Source organism: Doryrhamphus excisus, linkage group LG10 (assembly GCF_037039965.1).
Source record: "Doryrhamphus excisus strain RoL-2023G ecotype Guam linkage group LG10, RoL_Dexc_Guam_v1.1, whole genome shotgun sequence".
Taxonomy (NCBI): domain Eukaryota; kingdom Metazoa; phylum Chordata; class Actinopteri; order Syngnathiformes; family Syngnathidae; genus Doryrhamphus; species Doryrhamphus excisus.
The window spans coordinates 5,016,676-5,037,407 of record NC_136366.1 but is presented as its reverse complement, the minus strand read 5'-3'; the positions used below and the strand labels follow the sequence as shown (position 1 = coordinate 5,037,407).

At 41.6% G+C, this 20,732-nt stretch overlaps 1 protein-coding gene across 1 annotated transcript in view; it reads right to left on the bottom strand.

The window, feature by feature from the left end:
• Positions 1-4,335: 4,335 nt before the first annotated feature.
• LOC131109388 (transmembrane protein 150A) overlaps positions 4,336-20,732 on the bottom strand; it is a 32,406-nt gene continuing 16,009 nt past the window's right edge. The window contains exons 6-8 of the mRNA XM_058061335.2: positions 15,548-15,675; positions 9,282-9,459; positions 4,336-7,179 (exon numbers count right to left, since the gene is read on the bottom strand). Coding sequence (XP_057917318.2) covers positions 6,914-7,179; positions 9,282-9,459; positions 15,548-15,675 — 572 coding nt within the window. The 3' untranslated portion in view covers positions 4,336-6,913. The remainder of the gene's footprint in view (positions 7,180-9,281; positions 9,460-15,547; positions 15,676-20,732) is intronic.

The window sequence follows — 20,732 nt, the reverse complement described above, 5'->3', positions numbered from 1 at the left end:
TCTGTGGGTGCCTTTTGTTGTGTTTTGGGGGGTAATTAGGATGCTGGTGTTATAAAAAGGAAGTCCAAATATGATTGGAATGTTAATATTATTAACAATTGGAATAAATCATTGAAATAATCAAGTTACCTTTACAAGAAAAAAGCTGAAATAGTTTGACCAAAATGACTGAAATGTTGTAATAAAACAACGGTTTCTGTCAACAATAGAAACCGTTGACAAGAATAAAGTTATTTTAAAAATGAGATTGGGGAAACGACAAGAAAGTGAAAATGTGAAGACAATGTCTTCATTGTGTTGGCTCCATCATACACAACACCATGGTCAGGGGAAGCCAGGATGGAAGATGGAAGAATGGATGGATGGAAGGATGGAGAGATGGATGGATGGACTGATGGGTGGAGGGATGGATGGATGGATGGATGGATGGATGGATAGGACAGATGGGTGGAAGGACTGATGGGTGGAGGGATGGATGGATGGATGGGTAGGACAGATGGGTGGAAGGATGGATGAATGCATGGCTAGGATGGATGGGTGCAAGGATGGAAGGAAGGATAGATTGACAGACTGATGGCTGGATGGACGGATGGATGGCTGGAAAGATAGATGGACAGACAGAAGGATGAATGGATGGATGGATAGATGGACAGACGGAAGGATGAATGGATGAGTGGAAGGATGGATGGAAGGAAGGATAGATGGACAGACGGAAGGATGAATGGATGGATGGATGGAAGGAAGGATAGATGGACAGACGGAAGGATGAATGGATGGATGGAAGGATAGATGGACAGACGGAAGGATGAATGGATGGATTGATGGAAGGAAGGATAGATGGACAGACGGAAGGATGAATGGATGGATGGAAGGAAGGATAGATGGACAGACGGAAAGGATGAATGGATGGATAGGATGGATGGGTGGAAGGATAGATGGACAGACGAAAGGATGAATGGATGGATGGGTGGAAGGATGGCTGGAAGGAAAGATTGACAGACGGAAGGATGGATGGATGGATGGAAAGATGGCTGGAAAGATAGATGGACAGATGGAAGGATGAATGGATAGATGGACAGACGGAAGGACGAATGGATGGATGGAAGGAAGGATAGATGGACAGGTGAAAGGATGGAAGGAAGGATAGATTGACAGACTGATGGCTGGATGGACGGATGGATGGCTGGAAAGATTGATGGACAGATGGAAGGATGAATGGATGGATGGATGGATAGATGGACAGACGGAAGGATGAATGGATGAGTGGAAGGATAGATGGAAGGAAGGATAGGTGGACAGACGGAAGGATGAATAGATGGATGGAAGGAAGGATAGATGGACAGACGGAAGGATGAATGGATGGATGGGTGGAAGTATGGCTGGAAGGATAGATTGACAGACGGAAGGATGGATGAATGGATGGAAAGATGGCTGGAAAGATAGATGGACAGATGGAAGGATGAATGGATAGACGGACAGACAGAAGGGTGAATGGATGGATGGAAGGAAGGATAGATGGACAGACGGAAGGATGAATGGATGGATGGGTGGAAGGATGGCTGGAAGGATAGATTGACAGACGGAAGGATGGATGGACGGATGGATTCATGACGGATGGAAGGATGGATGGAAGGAAGGATAGATGGACAGACAAAATGATGAATGGATAGATGTCTTGATTGTAGAGAAAGAGTTGAAAGCACACGTAAGTGCTGAGCCTTCATGAAGGCCTGTGTTGTTTCCCTGGGGGAGAATATTCCTTGGTGATCCAGGTCAGTCTTCCATGTCTGTCGCTGGTCAGTAGAGCAAACGGAAGGAGTGAATATCTCAGCCCGAAAAAAGAAAGCGTGGAGTGGAGGATACGCGGAGGAGTGCATATTTCTACAACGTTTTATTGGTTGAACATTAAGGCATAGATACAGTTGACAATCTTATGACGTCACCAAAATAGAACCGACAACCTCTTTGGTTTCCAATATCAAAGTAATGCATCATCATCATCATCATCATCATCATCATGGTCATAAGGCACATAGGCAGCATGTTGCATCCCAACAAGAGTTGAGGTTAAAGGTGACCCATTCCAGATGCCGGAGCTACGTATGGATGGGATGGGAGCAGCACAAGCGTGCCATGCAGGAATGTTTTCCTTGTGCAGGCTTTCCGTGAACACAAATAAAGGATCAAAGCATCTAGACTACATATACATCACGCAAAACATTACTCAATAAAAATAAAAACACGGGAGAGAGCGGATTTGCTTAGACAGGAGCTGGCGTGTCCTAACACTTCCTGAGTGCAAAGGTCAGTAAACCAGACGACGAGACCTTGAAGGCAGGTAGCAAATACTTACAGTATAGTATACAGTATACAACCACATGTGTACAAATGGACTGTTTACATTTGCATTCATAAGAAGATCTTTAATCACTTCAAATGCTAAAAAAATGTGGCCATCACCAACCATCCTTATGTGAGACATAAACACACGTCTTTCTCTTTTCTGTGTGTTCTAAAGATATAAAAACAGATAAAAATAGACAATAATGATCCATTTCCAGAATGTGACCTGCATATGAACTAAGCTAAATTGTTATTATTATTGTTATTAACATTGCTACGGGCTGCACGGCGGTCAAGTGGTTAGCGCGCAGACCTCAGCTAGGTAACCCGAGCTGAATGAACTTTGGTTAGCATCCTGGTTAAGTTGATAAGGCCAAGACAGGGAGACCGACAATGTGTGTGATGAATGAATTATGATGTTGTTCAATTGGCATGCTTTGACTAACTGTGGGACTGCACGGTGGTTGAGTGGTTAGCGCTCAGACCTCACAGCTAGGAGACCAGGGTTCAATTCCACCCTCGGGCATCTCTGGTGTGGAGTTTGCATGTTCTCCCCGTTTATGCGTGGGTTTTCTTTGGGTATTCCGGTTTCCTCCCACATTCCAAAAACATGCTAGGTTAATTAGCGACTCCAAATTGGTCGTAAATGTTGAATGGCAAATATGTATATAATAATAATAATAAATTTAGGGTGGCACGACAATCGAGTGGTTAGCGTGCAGACTAGGAGACAAGGGTTCAATTCCACCCTCGGCCATCTCTGTGTGGAGTTTGCATGTTCTCCCTGTTCATGCGTGGGTATTCCGGTTTCCTCTAACATTCCAAAAACATGCTAGGTTAATTGGCGACTCCAAATTGTTCATAGGTATGAATGTGAGTGTGAATGGTTGTTTGTCTATATGTGCCCTGTGATTGGCTGGCCACCAGTCCAGGGTGTACCCTGCCTCTTGCTCGGAGATAGCTGGGATAGGCTCCAGCATCCCCCGCGACCCTCGTGAGGATAAGCGGTAGAAAATGAATGAATGAATGAATATTACATATAATTAGCTGCCTCATTTTATCTGTTTTTATATCTTTAGAATGCGTGGATAAGAAAGACGTGTGCTCACAAAAAGGTTGTGGATGATGGGCAAAAGCGCCCGCCTCACTCACAAAAAAAGTGCAGTTCCCCTTTAAGGCCTAGCCGGTATGAAAGTGTAGCTAAACTGCACTGAGAGGTTTGACCAGCAGAGGGCGTCATAAATCAGTAAAGCTGGTGTTTTAAGTGAAACTTTTCCAGATTTCTTACAGGTCCAAGTCTTACATAAGAAAAAGTTAAGTAATTGACTGCTTAGATTTGAATTAAACAAAAGAAGACTTTAAAAAAATGAACACTTAAAATGGAAAACAATAAACTGGGTCCACAGTGTATAAAGACAAGCTTGCCTAATCTGCAACGGTATGTTTCCACCAGCAGAGGGAGCCAAAGCCCAGTAAAGCTGGTGATAAAAACGCGTCTTTCCAGTTCAGTATGCTGATGTTTACATTTAAGCCTTCTGATGATAATAAAAAAACACATTACCTTGAAAGCTATAAAAAAACATGGAATGACGTCATTACCACTCAAGCGTGTACTAACACGCTTGCCACACCCCTGGATGACCTGTTGCTATGAACAGTTTACACATGTCCAAAGACACAGCATTAGGTACACCTACATTACTGGGACTTGATGCAGTTCCGGTCCTTTGCTGCCATCTTATGGCCACATGTCATGCTACATTGCAGCTAGCTGCAAATATTACATCATAATGCCTTGTTTATCACAGTTAGTCGGCCGTGAAGTTCAATTCCTTAATTTGTTATGTAATATTTTGGCCATTTGAGCACAGAAAACCTATTTACAACCTTCTAAATACTCTTTTAACATCATTAGAGTCCTCCAGACATGAAATAACACCCCTATAGTCACCTTTACACGCTTATCACCCAATATAGTAGACATAATGAGTGTGCTGCTGTGAATGTGTTGTGGTGCTAGAGGAGCTCAGTGGGAGCTGACAGGAAGTGACGCTGGGGATTCAGAGTTCAGTTTAACCTCGGCACGGATTACGGCCGGTGGCGTGGTAGGGATTATTGTGCATGTTGTTAGATCATTCGAACATGCAATAAAAGCCTGTTGTTCCAGGAATCGAATCTGGTGCTTGTGTCTCACTCGACAGTACTGACACCTAGTGACCAGTGTAGAATACTTTGAATGTGTCTTCTGAATGCCTTATATTTGTATTTTAGCGCATGTAGCCACATCTAGGCTTGGAAAATGCTTCATGTAGGAAAAAGAAGATTTGGGCAAATATGAGATATTGACATAAAGGGCCATATTCAAACCACAAAACAACAAGATTTATTCATCTATTATTATATATATGGTTTACTGTATCAATCTGGAACCTGCAGGTGTACCTAATGAGGTGTCCATTGTAGAAAAAAAAGAAAGCAGTGTAGGATATTGCTTATCAGGAATGTGACGTGACAACAACAGCGATAGCGATAGCGGCTAGCCGTGTGCGTGTTAGCGCCGAGGCTGCAGGCACTGTCTGATATTTGGCACACGCTGTTTACATTTAACACCAAGGCCAACCACACACGGCTTGTTTTCCCTTTGCATACAGCTTGATGTGGTGCATAATTATCAGCGTATGAAAGGGCCATCCAATGAGATGCAGACCCCCCCCCCACTCCTTTCCACCTGCACCAGGAAGGGATTGGCGCTCTCTCGTGTTCTTTGGCACAGAATAGAATACTCATTGAGGTCTGCTTGTGTTTTGAGTTTTGACTTGAAATAAGTTGAAAAATGTATGAGGCAGTGAGAAACACTTATGGAAAAAAAAAAAAAACACAAAAAACCGGAATGTGAGATTTGTGGAAAAACGGTGCATTGGGTGGAAGATGCACCAGCGCTACAAGTCTACCTTTATTCTTGGGATTTAAGCACTTGCTCTATTAAAGGGGACCTGCTATGTAAACTAGGGATGGACGTGTTTCAACGAGAACCACACCTTATTTGGAACTTTACCCATCATCCACAATCCTCATCTTATGTCTTTTCTGTGCATTCTAAAGATATAAAAACAGATAAAAAGAGGTAACTAATGCATGTAATAGGACACTAGTGGTGGGCAAAACTGTTCATTTCATTATCAATGTTTACATGAGGAGTTTTTCTCTTTCCGAATGACCTTTCCGAAAACAATGCTATACACGGAAAAGAATATTCCAATCGCATGTCTACATGTGCCGATATAATCAAACAGAATAGTCAATGGGGAATGCGCGGTAAAACTAATAGCAGACTTTCTAGGTGGAATCGATGTGTCCCATTACAAGTATTAATTAGCTGCCTCTTTTTAGCTGTTGTTATATCTTTAGAAATCACAGAAAAGGGAAAGACATGTGTTCATTCATGTCTCACATAAGGATTGTGGATGTTGGGACTAAAATTCCCTTTTTTTTTTCTCCGGGTATTCCGGTTTCCTCCCACATTCCAAAAACATGCTAGGTTAATTAGCCACTCCAAATTGTCCGTAGGTATGAATGTGAGTGTGAATGGTTGTTTGTCTATATGTGCCCTGTGATTGGCTGGCTACCAGTCCAGGGTGTACCCCGCCTCTCGCCCGAAGACAGCTGGGATAGGCTCCAGCACCCTCCGCGACCCTCGTGAGGAAAAGCGGTAGAAAATGAATGAATAAATTTAGGGCGGCACGGCGATCGAGTGGTTAGTGCGCAGACTAGGAGACCAGGGTTCAATTCCACCCTCGGCCATCTCTGTGTGGAGTTTGCATGTTCTCCCCGTGCATGTGTGGGTTTTCTCCGGGTACTCCGGTTTCCTCCCACATTCCAAAAACATGCTAGGTTAATTAGCGACTCCAAATTGTCTATAGGTATGAATGTGAGTGTGAATGGTTGTTTGTCTATATGTGCCCTGTGATTGGTAGAAAATGAATGAATAATAAATTGAATTTATAACGCACTTTTTATATGTGGCGATCCCCTGTATACTCTACAACAGGCCCCCTTTCATATATGGAAAAAGGCAACGCTTATGTATATGATAATATTAAGACATCTTATTGCATTCATCCTTTCTCTCAGGTCTGACCTTCCTGCTCTCCAACACCCAAACAATACTGTCGGCTAGGCTGGCCAGCAGCCATTTTTACCATGCACGAGCGCACTACACCAAATGAAAAGGCAATCACCTGAAGAGGAACTCATCCAAGGTCACTTGTTGAGACGGCAGGGGTGGGGCGGGTGGGAGGGGGGGCACAGTTTCTCTTCTACGCCGCCCCCACTAGAATCATTGAAGGCAGGGCTTAGCTGGATGGCTGGAACATTTGGTTTCACACTTGTGCAAAATGCAGTTAGCTTCTTGGAGCCCCCCCCCCCCAAAAAAAGGCATGTTGACTTCTTTTGCCGGGGTTTGAACCGTCACTTCTGCTCGGTCTGGATCAAGCCGCTTGGGTTCCAAGCGTCCAGGCGATCACGGCTGGAGATGAATAATTCAACTCTCGGAAGGATTATTGCGTGTGGCCTACAGGATGGACATGTTCTCCGTCGGATGCGGTTGAGAGAGTGGACTCGGACCTCCAAGGGATCCCATCGCGTCCACTTTGTGTTCCCGCCCCAAGGAGCCCAGAGCGCCTCCTCTGGCCAAAACCACCATGGTATCGCCTGACATGCCGGCAAACTCAAAGGCGAACGTTCCGTAGAAGAGCATGATGATGACGCAGAAGACCCATTCAAAGATGGCGGACGCGTGCTGCAGGATGAAGCTCTCCTGACAGAAAAACACGCCGCCTTGGAGGACTGTTAAGGAAATATACGCAGCGATACTGTGATAGCAATACTGACAGCGATACTTCGGACGGGTAACGTCATGTTGACGCTTGGGTCATTTCAGGTCGCGTTTGTCACGATGGAACTTGATGGTTTTGTCCTCTTTTTGCCTTGGTGCATATTAGCTTAGCCTGTATGCTAATTATATATCTATATGTGGTAAATCACGTCGCTACCTCCGTATATTCAGGGTGTGAAATAAGTAAATATACTACGCGGGGGAAAAATAAATAAATAAATAAATAAATAAAAACTATAGTGCGCGCTAACGATGGATTTGCGCGATCGATCGTTAGCACACAAAACGATCGATTTCTGCTTTTTCTAAGTAAATATAATACGTGAAAAAAAACCAAAATACTACGCGCTAACGATGGATCTGCGCGATCGATCGTTAGCACACAAAACGATCGATTTCTGCTTCTTCTAAGTACATATACTACGTGAAAAAAATTAATAAAATAGTACGCGCTAACGATGGATCTGCGCGATCGATCATTACCACACAAAACGATCGATTTCTGCTTCTTCTAAGTAAATATACTACGTGAAAAAATTTTTATAAATACTACGCGCTAACAATGGATCTGCGCGATTGATCGTTAGCACACAAAACGATCGATTTCTGCTTCTTCTAAGTAAATATACTACGTGAAAAAAAAAAATACTACGCGCTAACGATGGATTTGCGCGATCGATCGTTAGCACACAAAACGATCGATTTCTGCTTTTTCTAAGTAAATATAATACGTGAAAAAAAATGAATAAAATAGTACGCGCTAACGATGGATCTGCGCGATCGATCATTACCACACAAAACGATCGATTTCTGCTTCTTCTAAGTAAATATAGTACGTGAAAATGTTTTTATAAATACTACGCGCTAACAATGGATCTGCGCGATTGATCGTTAGCACACAAAACGATCGATTTCTGCTTCTTCTAAGTAAATATACTACGTGAAAAAAAATTAATAAATACTACGCGCTAACAATGGATCTGCGCGATCGATCGTTAGCACACAAAACGATCGATTTCTGCTTCTTCTAAGTAAATATAGTACGTGAACAAAAATTAATAAATACTACGCGCTACAATGGATCTGCGCGATTGATCGTTAGCACACAAAACGATCGATTTCTGCTTTTTCTAAATAAATATACTACGTGAAAAAAATTAATAAAATACTACGTGCTAACGATGGATCTGCGCGATCGCTCATTAGCACACAAAACGATCGATTTCTGCTTCTTCTAAGTAAATATACTACGTGAAAAAAAATTAATAAATACTACGCGCTAACAATGGATCTGCGTGATCGATCGTTAGCACACAAAACGATCGATTTCTGCTTCTTCTAAGTAAATATAGTACGTGAACAAAAATCAATAAATACTACGCGCTACAATGGATCTGCGCGATTGATCGTTAACACACAAAACGATCGATTTCTGCTTCTTCTAAATAAATATACTACGTGAAAAAAATAAATAAAATACTACGCGCTAACGATGGATCTGCGCGATCGATCGTTAGCACACAAAACGATCGATTTCTGCTTCTTCTAAGTAAATATACTACGTGAAAAAAATTAATAAAATACTACGCGCTAACAATGGATCTGCGCGATCGATCGTTAGCACACAAAACGATCGATTTCGCTTCTTCTAAGTAAATATACTATGTGAAAAAAATAATAAAATACTACGCGCTAACGATGGATCTGCGCGATCGATCGTTAGCACACAAAACGATCGATTTCTGCGCTCACGATGGATATAAACTGCCTTGCGCTGGAGACCGATGCTTTGACCCTGCGCTGACAATATCATGACAATCGTTGATCTGCTAATTGCAGAGGGTTAGGTTTAGGTTTAGGTTTAGGTTTAGGTTTAGGGTTAGGGTTCACCCCCCGCTGAGAACGCTAACAAAGTGAACTGCTTGCCAATTAATCAAAGATTTTAAATTTGCATGCATCAACTTCTTGTTGATTCTAGTAAGTAACAACGCTCAGCGCTGCCATCTATTGGCATCTAACCAAACTACACACATGAAGAGGATACTGAGCACCAAGGCGACGAAGGCAAGTAGGGTCATGCAGAGCCGGAGGTGGGCCACATTGTACTCCCCCTGGGTCTTGGCCAGGCGATAGGTCAGCGCTGACTGCAGGCACACAAACAGCATACTGGTGGGGAAGGCGATGCCCGCTCCGACATAGTGGAGAATTTTGGCATTGTCCACCTGTCAGACAGAGAAGAGGGAGTTGGTCTGGGGTGTGCTTCATTTTTTTCATTTAAAAAGCGGTAGGGGGGGCACACTTGTGCATGTTGGGATTCATGCCGCATACTTAAAACTCAAAGAATGCGTTTAAGGTTTGAGGTTCTATGTTTTGTTTTGTAAACCAACCCATGTATATTCATTCATTCATTTTCTACCGCTTATCCTCACAAGAGGGTTGCTGGAGCCTATCCCAGCTGTCCATATGTACTGTATGACTGTTTCATCCATACCCTGGCATATAACATGCAGCTACATAACACGACTGACATCAAGTCACACACAATTGCATCAGTAAACGTTGTCTAAATGTGGTTACATATCAAACTAACAAGATCTAAAGTTCCCTAAACGATGAGGGAACCAACACAACACAAACGTTAGCGTTTGGGTGTCCGCCGCGCAACATCATTGGTTTGCGATTGGTTGTTTTTTGGTTGCTGGGAGAACAATGACAGTGCAGACAATATTCATGTTATGGCTATAAATCATATGAAAAACATCTCAACTCTATTTAAAATAAAATCCAAATGGTACACAATTTCCTATTCTCTTTTTATTATCTTAATTATTGAATATTTTTTACCCCATTTCATGTTTCTTTTATCCTTTTCATGTCTTATTTTATGTACATGCCATGTTTGCTTTAGAAACCGGATCCATAACCACCATCAAAATGATCATTTACGTCGTGAAAAAAGAATTTAACGTGTTCTTGTCACCTATGTGGACGCGTATTAGTGCCATAAAATAAAGCATGGAGTCCTTAAAAATGCTACTAACTAGTTTTTATAGTTAGAGCATTGAAAACAGTTAACATTATTAGAGCCCTGTAGATAGGAAATAACACCCCTACACTCCTATTGTTCATTCATTCATTAATTCATTTTTACCGCGGGTCGTGGTAAAAAAAATTCCTCACGAGGATCGCGGGGGGTGCTGGAGCCTATCCCAGTTGTCTGTCTTCGGGCGAGAGGCGGGGTACACCCTGGACTGGTGGCCAGCCAATCACAGGGCACATATAGACAAACAACCATTCACACTCACATTCATACCTATGGACAATTTGGAGTCGCTAATTAACCTAGCATGTTTTTGGAATGTGGGAAGAAACCGGAGTAACCGGAGAAAACCCACGAATGCACGGGGAGAACATGCCGAGGGTGGAATTGAACTAGGGTCTCCTAGCTGTGAGGCCTGCGCTAACCACTTGTTAACCGTGCAGCCCGGTGTGCTAATCCAATTAACCTCATTTCACTTCTGAAATACCAATCCATCAGTTACGTACAGTAGATCACAACACCATGTGACTGGTGGCCAGCCAATCACAGGGCACATATAGACAAACAACCATTCACACTCACATTCATACCTATGGACATTTGGAGTCGCTAATTAACCTAGCATGTTTTTGGAATGTGGGAGGAAACCGGAGTACCCGGGAGAACATGCAAACTCCACACAGAGATGGCCGAGGGTGGGATTGAACTCGGGTCTCCTAGCTGTGAGGTCTGCGCGCTAACCACTCGACCACCGTGCAGCCCACCCATGTATATATTTTTCTTTATTCTCATATATTATCTTTATTCTCTTCTATCCCATATTCATATTCCAGATTTTGACAAGGGCACCACTGTGGACACCCGTGGTTTAGGTCTTGTGTTGAGACCAACAGTGTGATCGCCATAATTCTACGAGATTATCGGAGCGTTTTGACTTGTAAACTATGTGCTCGTTGACCCAGTTTGAGCATACTGAACATTCTTGAGCGCGAGGCTAATAATCCTTGAAGATTTATAGATAGTATATTATGAAATGCATACACCGCACTATGAATCTTTTCTACCATGGAACTGAAGGTGCTGACAAGACAGAAATGACCGCAAGGAGTTCTGTGATGCAATGTGCATACGTCGTAATTAAACGGACCAGCAATTAATTCCTCGAACGCAGGGGTGTCAAACTCAAATCGCACAGGAGGACAACATTCAAACGCTACCTTAGGTTGAGGGCCGAAGTGGACATTATTGAATATGAAGCAGACATATGCAACATCGGTGTGCACACAGACGCTCGTCTGAAGTGACAACAGGACACGGCATGCCCCAGTAATCCAGGCTCAACAAATAGTAGTTAGTGTGGCCACATTTAAAATGCCTGACTAGCACTGTCGAATAAATAAGTAAGCAGGCTAACGCCATTTATCGTGCTGGCATTGGCATGTACCAATATAATGCACTGTACACTGAATGTATACATTGCGATGGATAGAGAGAGAGGGATAGAGAGGGATAGAGAGGGATAGAGAGGGATAGAGAGGGATAGAGAGGGATACAGAGGGATACAGAGGGATACAGAGGGATACAGAGGGATACAGAGGGATACAGAGGGGTACAGAGGGGTACAGAGGGGTACAGAGGGGTACAGAGGGGTACAGAGGGGTACAGAGGGGTACAGAGGGGTACAGAGGGGTACAGAGGGGTACAGAGGGGTACAGAGGGGTAGAGAGGGGTAGAGAGGGGTAGAGAGGGGTAGAGAGGGGTAGAGAGGGGTAGAGAGGGGTAGAGAGGGGTAGAGAGGGGTAGAGAGATAGATCGAGAGATAGATCGAGAGATAGATCGAGAGATAGATCGAGAGATAGATCGAGAGATAGATCGAGAGATAGATCGAGAGATAGATCGAGAGATAGATCGAGAGATAGATCGAGAGATAGATCGAGAGATAGATCGAGAGATAGATCGAGAGATAGATCGAGAGATAGATCGAGAGATAGATCGAGAGATAGATCGAGAGATAGATCGAGAGATAGATCGAGAGATAGATCGAGAGATAGATCGAGAGATAGATAGATAGATAGATCGATAGATCGATAGATCGATAGATCGAGAGATCGAGAGATCGATAGATCGAGAGATCGAGAGATCGAGAGATCGAGAGATCGAGAGATCGAGAGATCGAGAGATCGAGAGATCGAGAGATCGAGAGATCGAGAGATCGAGAGATCGAGAGATCGAGAGATCGAGAGATCGAGAGATCGAGAGATCGAGAGATCGAGAGATCGAGAGATCGAGAGATCGAGAGATCGATAGATAGATAGATAGATAGATAGATAGATAGATAGATAGATAGATAGATAGATAGATAGATAGATAGATAGATAGATAGATAGATAGATAGATAGATAGATAGATAGATAGATAGATAGATAGATAGATAGATAGATAGATAGATAGATAGATAGATAGATAGATAGATAGATAGATAGATAGATAGATAGATAGATAGATAGATAGATAGATAGATAGATAGATAGATAGATAGATAGATAGATAGATAGATAGATAGATAGATAGATAGATAGATAGATAGATAGATAGATAGATAGATAGATAGATAGATAGATAGATAGATAGATAGATAGATAGATAGATAGATAGATAGATAGATAGATAGATAGATAGATAGATAGATAGATAGATAGATAGATAGATAGATAGATAGATAGATAGATAGATAGATAGATAGATAGATAGATAGATAGATAGATAGATAGATAGATAGATAGATAGATAGATAGATAGATAGATAGATAGATAGATAGATAGATAGATAGATAGATAGATAGATAGATAGATAGATAGATAGATAGATAGATAGATAGATAGATAGATAGATAGATAGATAGATAGATAGATAGATAGATAGATAGATAGATAGATAGATAGATAGATAGATAGATAGATAGATAGATAGATAGATAGATAGATAGATAGATAGATAGATAGATAGATAGATAGATAGATAGATAGATAGATAGATAGATAGATAGATAGATAGATAGATAGATAGATAGATAGATAGATAGATAGATAGATAGATAGATAGATAGATAGATAGATAGATAGATAGATAGATAGATAGATAGATAGATAGATAGATAGATAGATAGATAGATAGATAGATAGATAGATAGATAGATAGATAGATAGATAGATAGATAGATAGATAGATAAAACAGCAAATAAGAAAAACATAAGAAACCACATACAGTTTGTAGAGAAATTCAAATGTACAGTATTAACAGTTATTTAACCTTTAACATGAACATTAATGAAACTTAATCATTTGACCCAATTAGCAAGTTAGCATCGTACTCAGTTCCATCTGGGAGCAGCGTCGTAACTTTAACAACATGTTTGATGAGATGCTTTATTTTCCCTTTTATTCCAAATTATTTCCTGCATTTATTTGTACCCAGCGTCATAAGCCTTTAGCTTCATTGCTAATCCAAAGCAAAACAGGGCGGGGTAACAGGGTAGGGTAACAGTATGGGCGGGGCAAAATCATGTTAATTGTGTCCGGTGTGCACACAGCTTTAAGCTGTCATTTCAACATTAAACTTTGGTATCACGGTGGGGGCCTCAAACTAGCGTCGCGGGCCGCAAGTTTGAGACCCCTGATCTAAGCTTTCCTGTCGCTCTGGCCAACTGTTTTCTGACTTTGTTTTCCGTGTGCTTTGGTCGAGCGCCACTATTTATTCGCCATGGTTGACATTCCAAAAGGCCTGTGTTTGGTTAAAAATGCGGGGGCCTGCGCCACACAAGCGGTAACTAACCAGAATTGATGACTCACTTCCTCGGGCTGCTGTGTGTGGAAATCGGGCCCCAAAGGAGAAGCGGAAACCAGGTGAGGACGACCTCAGGTGGTGCATCTTTCCCGAGAATGCGGAAGAGTAGTGAGCCACAAGTATCAAATAACTGGGAAAAACAACGTGCTTTGAATGTGTCATAAACAAGTGTTACTGTGCTGTTGGTCCGTAGTTCATTCATTCCACGCTGTTGTAGTTTTAGCTCAACACAAAAGCACGTTTCATCACAAATTCCCGTAAACTGCTCTCTCTCTCTCTCTCTCTCGCTCCATCTTTCCAAGGAAACACATGCGAGTCCAGACACAAGGCATCCCGCCAGCTTTCCAAATATTTAAACTTGCAGAGATTCTTTCTCGAAGAACAAACATCGACAGCGGAGGGGAGGGGAGGGGAGGACAGGGGTGGGGATTGGCTAAAAAGAACTTCATCTGCTTAATGAAAGGGGGGGTTAATAAACATTATGGACTCTTCCTCGTGAATACAAGACACTTGTGTCCTGAAATCGATCAAAGATGGCCGAGCCATAAACAAAGGAGATGAACCAATAATGTCTTGGTACCTGATGTCATTAGAATCAGGCTTCGCCAACAGGAAATCATGTCATGTAGCTCCAGGCTCAACACGTTCATTTATTTCATTAATTACCTTACATTTTTTTAATGTAATTAAGGCATGCACACTAGAGCAAGCACGCCCGGGGTCAGAGGTCATACACACAGTGGAACACGTAGTACGAAGCGCAGTGGAGCATCCTCACAGTCACTCAGAGCCTGGCACTGTTTTAGAACTTTCATTCATTCCTTCATTTTCTACCGCTTTTTCCTCACAGGGCACATATAGACAAACAACCATTCACACTCACATTCATACCTATGGACAATTTGGAGTGGCTAATTAACCTAGCATGTTTTTATGGAATGTGGGAGGAAACCGGAGTACCCGGAGAAAACCCACGCATGCACGGGGAGAACATGCAAACTCCACACAAAGATGGCCGAGGGTGGTGTAATTCTTTATAATAATAAAAAAATATTAGTGTGTGTGTGTATAAATAAACAGGAAGATAAATAAAAACAGGAATTGGATGTTCTGATCACTCCCTTCGTAACGCTTCAGGATACAAATGGGACAATTAGTGGCGACTTTTAGCGGTGGCTATTAGCGGCTATTAGCTATTGGAGCGTCACCATGTTGTGGAGGGGACTTCCTAGAGGATCCATGTGTTTCCCCTAAAAAAACGACGTACGATACGGTGGTCAAAACACCGCCATGGTGTTGGTAGGTGGTCAATGTTTCTATGGTCATCATCACTCTTTTCCTGTGTGCATCATTAGCACCCTTCTGTTACACTCTGTTTTGCCTCTGGTTTGGTGTTGGATTGGCTGGTAATTCTAGGCAACGTACCTGGAAGTTGCCCACCATGATGAGCCCGGCAGCACAGATCCAGCCTGTGGAGAGACTGGCCGTGTTGAGGACGCAGTTGTGGTGTTTCTCGATGACGTGGGCATAGCGGAGCAGCACGATCACCATGACTGTGGAAGAAGACGTAAGGACACGGTCAAGCGAGAGCACACACATCAGCCAGCTAACCAATAATTCACATATTCTACTAAAAATTGTCTGATTGAGTCATCAGAAAGAACATATTTCTGCTTGGATAAATTGCAATTATAAACACACAAGAGAAAATAAAGCATTTCACTAAATAATGATCTTGTGACGAACGGAAAGATATTCACAGGGGGCGAATTTGATGAAACGTTCATGAACCTTTTGACGACATTTGGGATAAAAAAACAAGACAATCAAAGGAATAAAAGACACACCGCTGTTTACGATCGTAAAGATCGGGAAGCCTGCATGAAGGTTAGCCTCTCCACGTGTCAACCAGACCACAAAGCCACCAGCAAAACCATGCAGCACCAGAAGGTACATTAATGGTAACAAGTATTTTAACTAGGGCTGTCAATCGATTAAAATATTTGATCGCGATTAATCACATTTGTCCATGTTAACTCACAATTAATCGCATTTAATCGCAGATGAAAAATGTGTTTTTATCATTAATAAGTCGGGGAAATCTCTCTGTGGTAAATGATTTGATGTTTTTTTTTTAAATACAGTTAGCAAGCATATTTTTGGATTATTATTATATTCCTGTGCCTTCAAACATCCGCTTCCTTCTTCGTTCTCTGCGTGCGAGACATAAGCGAGGTTTTGCTTTTTTTTGGGTTTAATTTTATTTCTACAACGTGCCACAAGTCAATAACAAACAAGCCACCGGCTACAAATGGCCCCTGTGCCGCACTTTGGATAGCCTTGCTTGAAAGAATAACTCAGCCAGGGTTGTTAGCGTTCCGTGACGTCAACTCTAATCACATACTTAGCATGTTAGCTTCCTTGGTAACCAGTGAAATTAGAGAGACGTTAAAGAGTAGTGTTCAACAAAGGAAAAGTCATGTAATGTAAAAAAAAATAAAATAAAAATGTGGCTAAGGAGCAATTGGAACACCGTGACGTGTATCAGTTTAACATCGCGCTTCGCTATCGCCGCTGCTCACCAACAATGAGCGGTTCCTGGTGTTGTTGATGGTTAAAATAACTCAGCGGTAAGATGCAGACACCTTTCACAATTGCCACTGGTCGTATTCGAAGTACACTATGTTGTGTGGAAATATGACTTGTTTGGTTGCGCCATTGGTGCCATGAACGCCATTGCAATAATGTATTTTAGTTCATTTATTATTGCATGACTGAGTGACGAGTGATGTCAATGGCTTAAGTTTTTGTTGTCCTACCTTCATTTCGGTGACACCATAAAGCACCATAAAGCATACAAGCCTATTCAAGGGTTCTCAAATATGTTGGCAGGTACGCAATGGTGCACTGGTAGAGGATTAGTAGAAAGACAAGAACAACATGTTAGAGATCCTGGCTTCCAATTCATGTTGACTCAAGTGCAAGTCATTAAAGCCAAGAAACACAAAACTGTCTTGGAAGCTGTTTGGAAATTGCAGGAAGTGGAATTACTCTTGCAAGGCGGGAAAAGGATAGTGGCGGGAAAGTGTGTGTGTGTGCGGTGCAAACCAGGACGCCCTCCCCCCCAAAAAATGTTTTTCTTTTCTTTTCTTTCTTTGTAACCTTCGCTGCTCCTCCACCATCAATAGGAGTCGACTTGCCCTTGGTAAAAGTGGGGCACGTTGGCAAGGAGAGGAGGAACAAAAAAAAAATGGCGGGGGCGCAGCCCATATATTGTCCTTGCAGACTACACTCTTGTCAGCGTCCCTTTGTTGGAGTTCAGAATTGGGAGGTGCTTGAGTGCCAAACAGGCATAGTCGTGGCAAATGTGGCGGCACTGAGGAAACACTGTTGATCGTGCTCGTCTCCACTTGGTGGGGATTTGGAAATGTCACAGGAAGACAACTCCAGGATGGGGGCGCCACTTGTCACCACCGCAATAACGACTTAGAAGGCTCCTTGGAACAATCCTTACCAATACTTCTGCAACCCGAGTGTTGCCGTTTGCACAACTTGCCAAGATTTAAAATCCTATTCCTAGACATGTTGGATCATTTACCTGGGTTTAAGGCTTATTTACTTATTGACTTTATAGTATAGCCTTTGTTTTAGAATAAGGGATGACTTTTTGACTAGTTTACTTCAAGTTCAAATGGCGCTCTTAAATAACTCTTAAAACAACTTATATTATTCATTCATTCATTTTCTACCGCTTTTCCTCACGAGGGTCGCGGGGGTGCTGGGGTACACCCTGGACTGGTCGCCAGCCAATCGCAGGGCACATATAGACAAACAACCATTCACACTCACATTCATACCTATGGACAATTTGGAGTGGCTAATTAACCTAGCATGCTTTTGGAATGTGGGAGGAAACCGGAGTACCCGGAGAAAACCCACGCATGCATGGGGAGAACATGCAAACTCCACACAGAGATGGCCGAGGGTGGAATTGAACCCTGGTCTCCTTGCTGTGAGGTCTGCACGCTAACCACTAGACCGCCGTGCCGCCTAACTTATATTAGTTTCCCCCCAAAAATGTAATCTTGTTTAATCTTGATTGTACAACATCCGCAGGATGCTTCATGTAAGAAGTGCGAAAGGACATTTAGTTTGTCCGACAGAATACCATCAGAATATCAACAAGAAGCAAGTTTGAAGAAAAAAAACAAAAAAAAAAAACAAAACAAAACAAAGAACACCGAGGTAGGTTGGATTGCAAGGTTTATGTGAAGCCCTTTTGTAACAAATGGCTAAAATGTTCAGGCTGCATTTGTAAATAAGTAAATAAGTAATAAATAATTTGTTCTTAAATTGCTTGCCTGGGTAAATAAAGGTAAAATAAATAAAAAAATAAATACATAAAAATAAAAAATGTACCAAAAAAGATTAGTAAATATAATCATTGATCATTTATACAATTGTCTCCTTTAATTGCATTGAATTGAATCGTTTGTACTGGAGATCAAATGGTTGTGTTTTTAAAATATATTCTTTTCAAGTCGTATGGTACCCTGTCCATCGCGATGCGTATGGAATCGTGTATAACAAAGACATTTACGTGCCTACTTGCTGGTAAACAATCTTGTCTTATTTTCTCTCCTCCTGCATAAAATGTGGAACATGCTGAATGGATAAGTAAGTCAACAGCGGTTTATTGCATTAGATGAGGACGTTTCAGGCTCTGCTGCAGACTGGCTGGCTGGCTGGCGAGCTGCGGACCTTTTCCATTTTCGAGAAAATGACTTTTTAATCATTACAGATGAGGACACGTGAACTTGCTGGCATTAGGCAACGTCATGTCAAATGTTTAACGCTCGGGCCAGATGAGCAACGTTTTACCCGTGACGTTCCTTTGGTGCATTCGTGTTTACGTTCGTATTCCTCCGGACTGTTTTACTGCGGCGCGTGTCATGCGGACAAGTTACAGATTCTGCATGCGTGCAAATCGGAAGCGGCATAAATGGTCTGGACAAGCTCCTCTCTTGTAGTTTTCATTTCATTTATCATATTAGAGCAAAGGCCATGGCCGCTTGGTACTGAAGACAAGCAAAACTTGAAACAAAAACAGCAGGGCTAGATAACAAAGGTTTTTAGACCTCATGTGTAGTATAATATATATAGTATGCATATGCTATACATCACTATAATTGGGTGCAATACCATATAAATCAGGGGTGGGCAAACTTTTTGACTCGCGGGCCGCATTGATATGACAAAATTTAAGGGGGGGGGGGGCAGACTATATATTTTACACGTAACAGTCCACCTGGTATTATTGTATCTGTAAAATTGTCATGCAATCTGCTATTATTATTTATTATTTTATATTTATATTTAAATATTTTAAAAATAATAAAATATTATAATAATTACAATAAAATTGAAATAATAATTATTATATTATTATTATGTAAAATATGCAAATATAACAATAATATTATATAATTAATATAATAATTAACACTAATATAATAATTATAATAATCATAATAGTTCTAATAATTATTATAATAATCTAATAATCTAATAATCTAATAATAATCTAATATTAATAATAATAATAATTATTATTATTATGTGCTTGTGTCCCTTTTTTCAGGAGCACTTTGTAAACAACAGACCATGTCAAAAAACGAAATTGATAAAACCATCAAAAGGTTGGCTCAGGCCATGATGCCAGGTTGTATGTTGAGTTTAAATGAAATACTTTGGAAAGATTGGGCGGGCCGTAGTCAAACACTTGGCGGGCCGGATGTGGCCCCCAGGCCGTAGTTTGCCCACCCCTGATATAAATGGACATCCCCTCAAGAGATTTAACAGCATTCCAATATTTGTGTGTGTGTGTATATATATATATATATATATATATGTATATATCATGAGCTCCCCGTGGGTGTGTGGGTTTTTTCCGGGTACTCCCCACTCCCCCCCACTGGAGCAATCGGTTCATCAAGTCCACGTCAACCCCTTGAGCTCATAAATCAATAGGCTAAGAAGCTATGTGCTGATTATTTGCAATAGGCTTGGACCGCAACGCACCGTGCCAACTTGACCCACATTCATGGAGCCGTGAGCCGGAAACTGAAAATACTCAACAGCGAGTTCAGGGGGCTCAATCTTGCGAGCGGTTTCATGGCTGTTGCCCAGAGTTTTATTGACCGACCAATAAGTGGGCAGGTGGCAAGACAAGTATCAGATATGACTTTACAATAATAAACAACAGATATTTTAACCTTTACCCACAATGCATTAGCCAATGTCAGCAGCTCAACGAGCTTGTCAAACCATCAAAAATCACAGGTCATTGGTCAATATAACAGTTTGACTTACGTGTCTTCTCACAGAGAAGGCTAAAATCATCACACTGCAAATTAACACTTTCATTATAATAAATAAATAAATAATATAGGCGACAAGTATCAAATATGACTTTACAATAATAAACAACAGATATTTTAACCTTTACCCACAATGCATTAGCCAATGTCAGCAGGTCAAGGAGCTTGTCAAACCATCAAAAATCACAGGTCATTGGTCAATATAACAGTTTGACTTACGTGTCTTCTCA